Raw genomic sequence first — 12,710 nt, forward strand, 5'->3', positions numbered from 1 at the left:
GTAACAGCAATACCTGGTTTTCTCCAGAACTTAAACTCAAAGCCTCCACCTTAAGTACTATTATGCATGGAAATCTAACCATTCTGCTGACTCTGGCAGTCTACAAAGGGGCAGTCAAAGAATATAAATTAGCCATTTTTGATGCAAAAAGAAACGCCCTTAATACTAGAATCCAGAGTGCTCAATCCGAAGTGAAGGAACTATTCAAAATTCTTAAAGAGCAGGAAACCCTGCATACCCAGGGCACTGGCACAGTAATTAAGGATGCTGCTTGGTGTTCAGCTCTTCAAGAAGCCATGGAGGGCCAACTTGGCAAAATCAAGGCAGATACTGCCCAAAAAAGAGGGGGATCACTCGAAATTCTATGACAAGACAGGAAGCTCGCATTATGCTTTACTCTCTTTAATTACTGCCATTCAGCATTTTCAACAAAACATTTAAAACCGTAACATTTGCTCTTTTTTTTTCCTTCCTTTATGTAAAAAATACCAAATATGAGAGGTTTTAAAAGTTCTAAAGTCACTGTTCTTTTCTGCACTACCTCCCCCATGATCCTCCGGGGCTTAGTAGTCCTGACCTCTCCTGATCCACCTATCCGGGAGCAGGTCGCAGTATAAGAACCCGCCATGATAGTCCTCTGCCTCTTTCTTTTTGCTGCCATTTTAAGATAAGTACCTGTTTCTTATTTCATGATAAGTTTCGGGAATTACTTCAATATTAGCAAAATGATTATTTGTATTACACCTGTTGTCTTCTTGACTTATTTAATTTAATGAGGAATTAGTGCTTACCTCACGGGAGTTCAGCGCGCGTACACGTCGGTAAAGTATATATATATTTATTGACATACAAGCGTTATAAGGTGAGTAAACTTCGGATTTTAATATAACAGGAGCGGGTGTTGGAGCCGCGAGCGAACACGCTCGCCTTAGGCGGCCGGCCCGCTCCGTCAGGAGACGCCGAGTGCGCGGCGGTCTCTAGGACCCAGGGGAGCGGGAGGAGTTATGCTTCCCGGCATTCCCTGGGGTCCCCTCCACGCTCGCACGTAACGATTTCATTATGTCGCGAAGCAAAGAGTGACAGTAAGCCTCCACAGCACGGGAATTCCAGAAAAAAAAAGACAACAGAGAAAGGGATTATCCTGCTTAAAGCAAGGCTGACTCTGAACCTGTAAGGCTTTTACTTCCACTACTTGTACAGCCTTCCCACTCCTCAGTGCTGACAACGTGATAGCTGGCATTGCCAATAGCAGTGATGGCTGCATACAGAAGCCCTGGCCGAACGCCATCAACTCCTGCGGAATGGAGTGCAGAAGAATGGGAGGAGGATCCCTCCCACCAGGAAGCTGATTGATCTCAGAGCTTTAAGAAAGTGCTAGGGGACTCGCTAACTCAAGCAGTCTCACTAGGAGTACAGCCTATAACACAAAGGCTTGAAATTTTGGAGGCGATGATGGCAGAAAGGCAGAAGCAGGTAACTGCCAAGAAAAGGCGGGCAAAGTGCCCAGAGGCAGGGGCGTCAGCCAGACACCCCGCAGACGGGGTTGAACCAAAGAGGCGCAAGGTAGCTCGGAAGAGCAAACACTCTTTGACCCCCCCGAGCACTAATGAAAGGGAGGATGCTGCTCCCTAAGATGTAAGCGACCCCGTCGCTAGGCTAAAGAGAGCCTTCCTGGAGAAACGGAAGGAGAGCCAGGACAGAACCCCTACCCCTGGGATGAATAATTTAGGGGATGATGACGAGGGCTAATCGCCTGATGATGAGGGGGAAGGAGACGAAGACACCTCACGACACTTCAAAGAAAATGTCGACCCTCAAGGAGTGGAGAACACCGCTGACATGTTCGATCCAGAGACTATCAGACACCCAAAATCCTCAGAATGGGTGCCTTCACCCAGGGTGTCAGCGTACATGTCCCAGCGCATAAGAAAGCCGCTGGACAGAGGTGCGTTCACGCACGAGGTCAGAGTGCCCTAGGCCAGTGTTACCAGGGAAGCTGGCAGAAACTCCAGACCTAGATCCCAAGATGGTCATGTTCGTGACTAAGTCAGCGTGTGATATTAGGAAAGGAATTGACCGCGCCTGGAGAGGATGCCAGGACAAGCTGTTGGACATAGCAGGCCCACTAGCAAAAATAATGGACCTGGCTGAGAAGGCGAAGGACACCGAGATTCTGGTAGACCCCCTCGCTTTAGGAAACTGGGCCCAGAGGGCAGTGTGTCTTCTGGGAAATGCTAATTGCGCACTTTTGTCAGAAGATTGACGAAAAATTAAGCGATCTATCCTCTTATGAGGCAGGGGAAAATGCCAAAGGCCTATTGTTTGGCGAAGCTTTCACTAAAGAGATGGCCCAGTTTGTGGGCACATACTTGGCATTAGAGAGAGCTCAGCGCTCCATAAAGAAAATCTTCCCGGGACGTGTTTTTTCCGGGACCGGACGACACAGGGAACGTTTGGTCGCTACAACTACCAGCACAGGCCCCAGGGACAACAAGCCCAATACTGGGAAGGGAAACCCCAAGATACCTTCTTCCCATCCAGATTTCCGAGAGGTCGGAGAGGGAGAGGATCTTATCGACAACCCAGTGCCGCTGCCGGTGAGTACAACAAGCATAAGCATAGGAGGGAGAACTCTCCAATTTTTGAGCGAATGGCGAGCGTTGTCGCGCTATGCATGGGTGATACAAGCAGTGGCAGGGCTGCGGCTGGAGTTTGTAGGAAACCCCATACAGAGAGTAGAACCTTCCCCCATATATATATGGCAAGTGAGGAGTTAAAGTTGTTGCACAACAAGCTCTTCAGTCTACTAAAGAAGGGAGCTATAGAGCGAGATATGCAAGAGGAGCCAGGTTTCCTCAGCAACATGTCTCTGGTCCACAGGGGAGACAAGACTCGACCAGTCATAAACTTTGAGTTTAAACGCATGGCTCGAGTACAATCATTTCAAGATGGAAGGCATTCACCTTCTGCGCGATCTCCTCCGCCAAGGAGACTACTTGGCGCGCCTGGATCTCAAGGACGCTTATCTTACAATTCCGATAGCTCAGGAATTTCGAAAGTATCTGCGCTTTCAGTGGAAAAACCAAATTTGGCGTTTCTCGTCTCCCATTTGGGTTGGCATCCGCCCCGTGGGCCTTCACCAAAGTGATGAAACCGGTGGCAGCCGCCATAAGAGAGAGAGGGATACGCATTATCATATACCTAGATGATATTCTCGTACTTGCCGCAGACACGAGTACTCATCAAGAATGTACAATTGATCTGCGCGCTCTTGGCCTCTCTAGGGTCCTTAGTAAATTGTGACAAGTCACAACTAAGACCAGTTCAGAGACTGGAATTTCTGGGCTACACCATAGACACAGTGAAAGCGACCCTCGAGCTTGCTCATCACAAAGTGAGAGCGATAAAGAAGCTACAGTTGTTGGCATGCAGGATTTCAGGAGAAAGTGGGAATTGCCAGGAATTTCGCAAATCGCTGCAGACTGCATCAAAGATTCCTGGGCGCCTTCCACCATTAGGAGCTATAGCCCTGCATGGAAAGCCTGGGCGCGATGGTGCACAGACCAGAATCTTGATCCTGTTTCAGCCCCTTTAGTGCAAGTTCTTAATTTTCTGGCGACTAAATTTCAAGAAGGGGGAGCTTTTAGAACGATAGGTGTTTATAGATCAGCGATCTCAGTGGGACACGATAAAATAGAAGGGATCGCAGTAGGCGAGCACCCAGCGGTCCTGAGGCTTCTCAAAGGAATAAAAATAAGAAAGCCCCAGTACCGAAGTACGCAGTCATATGGGATGTTAGAGTAGTGTTCGAACTTTTCCTTAGATGGCCAGCAAACAAAGATCTTTCCCGCTCGCAGTTATCAGGTAAACTGGCAATGTTATTGTGCCTTACATCATGTCGCAGAGTATCGGACGTAAAGGCGATGGAAATCGATAGGAAGATCTTCTATCCAGAAGAGATAGCTTTTCACATAGCGAAAAGAACTAAGACTGGATCGCGAGTGATTTCATACCCTTACTTCACAGAAAATGAATGCGTTGCTCAGTGCATCAAGGATTACGAAGTCTCCACAGAGCACCTTAGGCTGCGAGGGGTTTCCCAATTGCTTATGGCGCGCAGAAAACCTTATCACGCCATTGCAGCGGCTACTATCGCTAGATGGGTGCGCGAGGTCATGCAATGGGCTGGAATTGATCTGTCAATATTTGGGGCACATTCTGCGAGGGGTGCGATGGCTTCTAAAGCATTTACAGCTGGGGTATCTCTTCAGGACATTATGAAATTGGCAGATAGGTCCTCAGAGTCGACCTTTAAAACCTTTTACTTCAAGCATGTCTCTAATATTACTAATGCAGTGGTGGCAAGCTTTGAACAAGCATAATGCAGCCTCCTGTCTTGTTATAGAATAAAGATTACCCACGCTAACAGCTCAGGAAGTCTTCATTCTATTAAAGACAAGGAGGCGAGCATTATATTCCACCCAAATGAAGTATTTAAAAATCTGAACCTGTATATGTATTTTTGATGCTCAGATGTTGTTGGCCCGCCCTCATGAAGTATTTTACATTTCTCGTAGGAGAAGATCAGAAAGCGACTTGACTCCATACACAGATCAAAGATGTTAAGAAGTTCGTTCAAGTTGGTCCGGAGGACCTAGCAAGTTACTGTTGAGCAGTTAGTTCCAGTTTTCCTCCAGGGTCACAGTTGATCAAATAGAGGACAGTTTCGAGTTCAGTACACAATGGAGTGGAAAAAGAAAGGGGCAGAGGACTATCATGGCGGGTTCTTATACTGCGACCTGCTCCCAGATAGGTGGATCAGGAGAGTGTCATGATGCCTACCCCCAGGGACCCAGACCAAGTCCAGCAACCCCGGAAGCAGGCATCAAGTTATCCCAAGCAAGCCCAACAACCCCTGCTGGGGGCGATTTGGGTCCAGTCCTGGCGCCTACGGCGCCAGGCTCATATGGAAAGTCAGTCCTGGCGCCAGGCTCATAGATTAAAACTTACCTGATGCAGACCATGCTGCAAGAACTCCAAGCCAAAAGAGGCTTGGGAGGGACTACTTTACTTAGGGACTATTTATTTACTAGGGCGGGGCTGGGGAGGAATACTTACCTGAGGCTATTTAAACCACACCCGAAGAGCAGCACACGCTTCGCGTTATTCGGCATCCAGCAGCGTAACGCTCACCGTGCCTGCAAGTCTGCATCCAGCCTTCTGCCACGCCCGCCTTGAGTTTGGAGCTCCTAGAATAAGGGAGACAGAAGGAGAAACGGTTAGAACAAGAGCAATACCCTTTGATCCTTACCTGAATTCCCGATCCATGGCGCCTTCGAGCTGGAAGAAAGAAGCGATTTATGCGCTTCGCCTCGCCTGCTGCAGCGCCGCGCTGAACTCACCGGCCTTCGCAGCATCTTCACATTCCACCGCATCCGGCACCTAAGGAGAAGACCAGAACAGCAAGGTGAGCCAAGGGAATACACAGACATATTAGTTACCCCCCCCCCTAGACTTACCTTATTTTACCACCGGGGGTACTATTCCTCTTCACGGGTCGGCGCAGATTCCACTGCATCTTCGCCGAATCCCAGCCCCTAAGGGGAAACAAAAGGACAGCAAGGTGAAACAAAGGGACTAACCAGGGGAACCCTCCTCACCACAATAGACTTACCTGATTTTACCGCCGGAGGTATTATTCCCCGAGACTTCATACTTTCTCTCAGCGCCTGAATAAGGGAGAAAGCAACAGGTTACATATTGACTTTATTTTATTGAACTGTTGGAAAATACAAATCCTTACCAGAATACTACCGGTTACCACGAGGAACTCTTCATCAGGGTCAAGCTGCAACCTGCAAGGAATCGGACAAGAGTGAAAGTCAGACATTTGAACTCTTACGAACTTTATACTTAAGGCGTCTTGCCGGGAATCTCGGAGTCAATATTGTTCTGGAACTCACCAATTCCTTCGAGCCAGTGAAGCAACTGGTTATCAACGCGCCCCTGCGCTCAATGCAGGATGGAGAGCTCATCTTTTCAAACCATCAGGTGAGACTATAAGAGGGGACATCAAAGGTGATCTGTGGGGAGAATAGCGGGGGTGAAGGGATTTACGCTCCACTCCACGGGTGGTTAATTCCCTTTCTCCATTTGCAGAAGAATATTCCTACGGGCCAAGCAAACAAAGCTAGGTGGGCCAGTCCAGTCCGTCATCGCGGCCCTACGCATCACATTGGTGGAGACCGCAGCTGTCCAGTTCTGATCGACGCCTCTGTGGGAGCCAGGTGAGCGTAACAGAGAGGTCAGGACTACTAAGCCCCGGAGGATCATGGGGGAGGTAGTGCAGAAAAGAACAGTGACTTTAGAACTTTTAAAACCTCTCATATTTGGTATTTTTTACATAAGGAAGGAAAAAAAGAGCAAATGTTACGGTTTAAAATGTTTTGTTGAAAATGCTGAATGGCAGTAATTAAAGAGAGTAAAGCGTAAAGCTCGCTTCCTTGTCTTTAATAGAATTAAGACTTCCTGAGCTGTTAGCGTGGGCAATCTTTATTATCGGGGGCCAGTGACCATTTTATTTCTATAAAAAAAAAACCTGATTCCTCATTTCAGTTTTAAGACTATAACCGTATCTGAATTGGCTATTATCATTGCACACTTAACAACTACCACATGTAAAGGAGATCCCTGTTCAGCATTTATCATTAAATCCTGCTCTCCCGTTTTTTTAGACGCGATCTGCAAATTTGTGAATGCCTCCTTCCAAGACAATTCCAAGAAAAAGGCATGAATAACACCCGTCTTAAAAAACCCAGGTTTACCTGCAGAAATGTCCTTTTTTTGCTTAAGAGCCTGGATCGGGTAGCTTACGTCCAAACATCAATATGGGTTTAGGCACAGATTTGGGACTGAATCTGCTCTGTTAGAACTGAAGTCCAGACTATTGAATCGCATGGCCAACGGAAAATCATCCCTTCTGAAGCTCTTGAATTTATCAGCAGCCTTCGACCTGGTGGATCTCTCCATCTTGATCAGAAGGTTGAAGGACATGGCTAATGTCTCGAATGAAGCAGCCCAATGGATCTCTTCGTTACTCAGTAATAGGGAATGCAGAGTTTACTGTGGTGAGGCTGAAGCTCTTCCCATGATCCTGTAATTTGGCATACCCCAGGGGACATGCATTTCACCATGTCTATATAACAACTTTACGGTACCTTTCTTTGCGCTTTTAGAGCAAAATGGTATAGCGTTTTACGAACTATGCTGATGACACTGTGTCATCCCACTCACAGGTATTCATGATAAATATGAATCTAATCTTAATGAAGTGTACACTCTTATTGAAAATTGGATGGTACAGAATGCCCTTGTTTGTTGTTTTATATAGCGCCACAAACCCAAAGGTATCTGGGCACATTTACAAGTAAATTTCAAATGTTCAGGTTGCACAAAGAATAGTTACAGTAGATATATACATTAATACAACAGGGAACAGTATAATACAAAAGAAGGTACACTCAAAATAGAGAATCAGGTACAATCAATTACTCTTAATAGAGACAGAACTGACCTCATGGTCGTTGGCACTCCCAACATGGTAAGGAAACTGGGACCTGTGTATGAGAGCTTTTGCATATTGGACACCAGAGTTGCCTCTCAAAAGAAGGTTAAGACTCTCTGCGTCTTCCTTGATCAACATCTAAACATGAAAGCTCATGTCTGCAGTCTGGTCTCGTCCTCCGCTTATTACATCAAGCTCTTGGCCTATCTCCGACCCTTTATAAAAAACAATAAAAAAAAAACATGCTGAGGCCATTGCAAGGGGCATAGTGGGTGCCAAAATTGACTACTGCTGCAGTATATTGTATGGTATCAAAGGGGACTGTAATGATTACAGGTAATAAAGAATAGAGCAGTACCAGTGGTTACTGGTATTGCTTGGAAAGACCACGTCTCTGAGGCCAGACGTGGTTTGCACTAGTTCCCAGTTGAATCAAGGCTATTATATCGCCTGCTGCTAATTACACACAAATGTCGACTGGGCAGGGTGCCCTCCTATTTACTAGACTTGTTCAAAGAAAAAACACACACGAGATCCTTTAGATCCAATAATACCGATCAGCTGCCCCCCACCCCAGATGTAACCCCATTAAAGCCACAAATGGAGCTTTTCAGAATGTTGCCCCAGAGCATGGAATAGTCTTCCTGCTGCCCTGCTCTCAGGGGTCTGAAGTCTAGCAAACTTTTCAGGAAGAAATTAAATACTTTATTTTGATTGAACTTGTTCTCATTTCTGGACTTCTTCTCTGTCTAGCCACGGACTTCATTACCCTTACTTGTTGTCAGTCTTTGTTGTCTTGGCGCCCTTAAGCTTATGGGTCCATGGTTTGCAGGGTATAAATTATTATAGTTAAAATAAGTAACCGGCAGCATATCACAGACGGTCCTTAAAGTGCACCTTTTATTTGCTTTGGTTGCTTAGACCTGTACTGGCACCCTCATTTCTACCTTCATTGCCTGTTAACGCGTGCTGCTTTGCTCATATCTAGATATATTTTATTGGCAATGGAAAGTACACACAATAGATGCGCGATATAAGGGAAGCAACACTTAAAATACCTTGCATAACCCGTTTTTGCCTTTGTTTATGTACATGTACTTTAATCCGTGCTGGAGATGGACAGATGTATTGCTAACAACCTGCCTCCAGGGGAAAGGGTGACTGGCCAGAGTAATTTAGGGCATTGCTAGGGGGGGGGGGGAGTCCTTGCAGGCAAATTATATGCTTGGAAAAAGTGGTAAAAAAAAACACAGGGCCCTAATGACTCGTATCAAGATGAGACAACATATGCACAAGTCATATAATTAAACTAACAATGCATTGTTATAGTAACTTGTTGCTATTACGAGTATAACTGGAACTTTATTCTCCCCGTCCTGAATAAAAGCCTACAATTACCAGCATGCAAAGCAATGTGGCCCTAAGAATGTCATCTGGAAATAGTCTCAGAAAAAGAAAATGTATTATCACTGCCTGTATCAATGTTTCAAACAGCTTGCTTCTTTATACACTCCTCCTGTTTCTTGTTGCTTAACTTCAGCACCTCTGAAGGGACAATTCACACTACCCATTTGCTGCTTTTTATAACCATCTAACGGTAATTGCAGATTTGTGCTTAAATGCAAAACACAAAAAAAGCCGGGGGAAGAGCTCGTATGAGCTCAAAGTCTGAGGGCTTGGTGAGCTGTTGTATGGCTTAATGGGCTTTGGTTTCCCTGAATCCAGGGAGACAATATGCCAGGATTTCAGATCTTGGAAATCCGGCCCATGTCCTCCATTGTCTGTAATACTGTTTTTCTATCTAGAAGCATAAAAAACAAAAACAGGAGCTTTGGTAGTGTATTGCCCGCAAGTGACACCTTTAATGTTTGGATTACTTACTGTAATCATCATTACTACTAGTTCTACTCTAATATACTCTTCCTCATCACAGTACTTAATTTGATGAAGGCAGTCTATTTTCCCGCCAGTAATTCCTTCAAAACTATAGCTATAAAGAAACATGTGAAATTTCATCTGTAATCCAAGAGTGTGGCTAATACACCAAATCCAGTCATCTGGGACCTAATGGACTTAAACCACTGCTTTTCTTTGGGTGCGTATTGGTCTTGTGATGCCCTCATTGGATACATAGCAGCATTAAAATATCTCTTAAAGTAACAGAATGTTGTCTCATGGGTCAAGCATATTGATGATTATCTGAGGTTACAAAACCTAGAAGATCTTTGCTGTAATCCTGATGGTACCACCAACAGTAGGCAGTCTTTTTGATGCTCATGTAGATTTTACCATGGGTCAATACGTAAGCAAGTGTATGTATTTATCTACTGCCTATATTTACTTAGGGCAGTACCCAGCAGCTGCAGCTTCTGATTCTGAACACAAGGCAAACCAACCCAAGCAGGTTTCCCTCGATTAGGGCTGCTGCCCTCGAATGACAGAATAACAAGGGTGAGAGGGGCGGTGGAGCCTTTTGCACCCATATGGTGACTGGGAAATTAAAGGTTTTGATACATCACTGGTGGGAAGAAAGCCTGTCGTGATCATACTAAGCAGTAGTACAAGGAAAAGGGACCATTTAGGTAATGGATTTATCAGATATTTTTTCATTTTTAGATCCATTCATTTTACAGTTTAAATTACATATGGACCTGGGATTTTCTTCCAGTGGAATGTGTTTTCAAAATGCAAATATTTCCTGTAGCGTGCAAGCCTCACCAATCCAATGTTGGCACTTTTCTTTCTGCTCATAGATGATTGCTATACTAAGGTTGCTTTTTTGCAAACTTTGACGAATGCATTTAACTATTCACAGAATGCCTTCATGTATTTAATATCTATGACTCAATTTCACCCTTTTTTTTTTTTTTTATTTTTTTTTAGGAGAAACTGGGATTGGAAAGTCTACGTTAATGAACACGCTTTTCAACACAACGTTTGAGACAGAAGAGGCTAGTCATTATGAAAATGGAGTCCGCCTACGGCCGCGTACATATGATCTTCAGGAGAGCAGTGTGAACCTCAAACTGACCATTGTGGACACAGTGGGATTTGGAGACCAGATTAATAAAGATGATAGGTAAGCCTTTTATTTTGTGATTTGCTTATTCAAAAAAATCAGTGTTCATATTGACGTAGTATTTTCATAGTGTTTACTGCTGTAGTTTAGCAAATTTGAAGCGCTTAAAAAAAACAAAACAAATACCGGCTGTTTATCATTTAACTTTAAAGCAGTTCATTGATATGTAATCGATTATTTGCTAACGCACAATACAATAAATACGATTCATGTATTAAAATAACCTCAATATAAATCGCGCCTGAATAATTCCAAATAATTATTTAAATATATTTAAGAGGAAACGTGTAGAAATGTGCAATTACTGGCCACTATGGTGGAAAAAATTATCTGAGGGACCGTGACTCGCGAAGGACGCATTGAACAATACACGCCACACTAGGATAGTATTACAAAAACACCCAGTCAACGTCCCTTTTTTGAACTTCGAAAACAAGTCATGCAATACTCTGCATCTACCAATAGATGCTGGCCTATGCAAATCATAAGAACCTAAGCAGATACAAGCATCAGAGATACTGTTAGTCAAGTATGGCATCATTATACACTACAAAATGTATAACAGGCCATGTAGTAAACAAGGAAATGATCAAGGGTACAAAACACATTTTTGAGGACATCAATTAAAGAACGTTCTACAAAATGAAGCAAATAGTAAAAGCTCCACCATTATACATACTATACTATACTATACAATACCCAACATAAGTGACTGTGTGATTTTGATACCCCAGCTCAAAGCTACTAGGTACATAGTATGGCTTGCTCTATAAACAGTCGTTTTTACCAGAATGATAACTGCTAAATAAAAATCTATTTATTATGAGCAATTGTGATCATAGTTTGTAAAACAATTATAATACATTTCAATGTGCTACATTTGAAGATGCTTCTGACGATGGGCTACCATAAATTGTCTTTTGGGATGCCCCATCCAATTGACACAGACCCTGAAGAGTTCATAACTATAAGATTGTTTTACAGGGTTGATATGGCTCGCACAGGTCTGTTTTTATTTACCCAAAGATTTACTGTCCATTGTGAACAGATTGGTGTCTGTTTGGGTGTCTTTTTCTGAAAAGTCAGCATTGCCATTTAATTAAAAGAATGTTCAGATACATGCAAAGATAACGAAATCCCCTTACATGGTAGGCCCTTTTCTTTAATGTCTCCTACACCATATATATGGTCTCAATCCAATAACTTCAGTTTAGTTTTTTTATTGAAATCTATTCTTAAACATGTCCAACATGGAAACAGTTTTAACATTCTTTTTTTAAGATGCCACATAAAATGCAATACTGGGAATCAATCCAGCACTGGCGCATTTATCTTCGCCAGACCCAGTGACGTAGTGTGAAATACAACTAACACTCCCAACAACACAAACAATTGAAAACATTTGAGGGCAGATGTATTCATTTATTTTACCATAAACCCTGGGCCCCAACATGTTTCTGTTCCCTTCAATTAAGAACATTCTTCTGGGGGTGAAAAAGACATTCTGTTTTCCACTTGATGGGTATTCTCAAATATCTATAACATATAATAAGAATAGATTTCAATAAAAAGCAATTTTTGATATAAATATGAAGGTATTGGATTGAGTTCCAATTTATGGTGTAGAAGATTAGAAGATAGTAAAGAAAAGGGCCTACCATCTAAGGGGATTTCTCCTGTTATTATGTAATTGTACTTCCAGTTTAATCCTCTGTGTCTCAGGGACCGTCTCTTGAGTGTGGATATCGATCGTACAATACACCATAAAGTAATGTATATTTTATTGTTGTGGGAGGAGGGATCACATATCCTGATAGAGGGTTCTTTACTATATGCATAGTAAAGTACCCTGATGGCTCTTGTCAAACAAAAAGGGGTAAAGCCCAGTTTTACAAGTGAATGTCTTGGTCGTTAATCAGGAAAACTTTTTTTTTTTTTTTTCTTCTATTACAATTTTCAACATACAAATCAGAGCTTGTTTGGTTGAAAGATTAATCATTTCATTGATTCTACAATTAAGTTTTGATATATTTTGTCTGTCAACGTTTCCGCTCTATAAACAAACGC

At 43.4% G+C, this 12,710-nt stretch overlaps 1 protein-coding gene across 3 annotated transcripts in view; it reads left to right on the forward strand.

Annotated features, from left to right (window-relative positions):
• Window positions 1-12,710, forward strand: part of SEPTIN8 (septin 8) — a 437,194-nt gene that overhangs the window by 151,940 nt on the left and 272,544 nt on the right. For all 3 annotated transcript variants that reach the window (XM_069652496.1, XM_069652497.1, XM_069652499.1), the window contains exon 3: window positions 10,448-10,643. In XM_069652496.1, the coding sequence (XP_069508597.1) occupies window positions 10,448-10,643 (196 nt within the window). The remainder of the gene's footprint in view (window positions 1-10,447; window positions 10,644-12,710) is intronic.

Source organism: Ambystoma mexicanum, chromosome 3p (assembly GCF_040938575.1).
Source record: "Ambystoma mexicanum isolate Mex_15411 chromosome 3p, UKY_AmexF1_1, whole genome shotgun sequence".
NCBI classification, from domain to species: Eukaryota; Metazoa; Chordata; class Amphibia; order Caudata; family Ambystomatidae; genus Ambystoma; species Ambystoma mexicanum.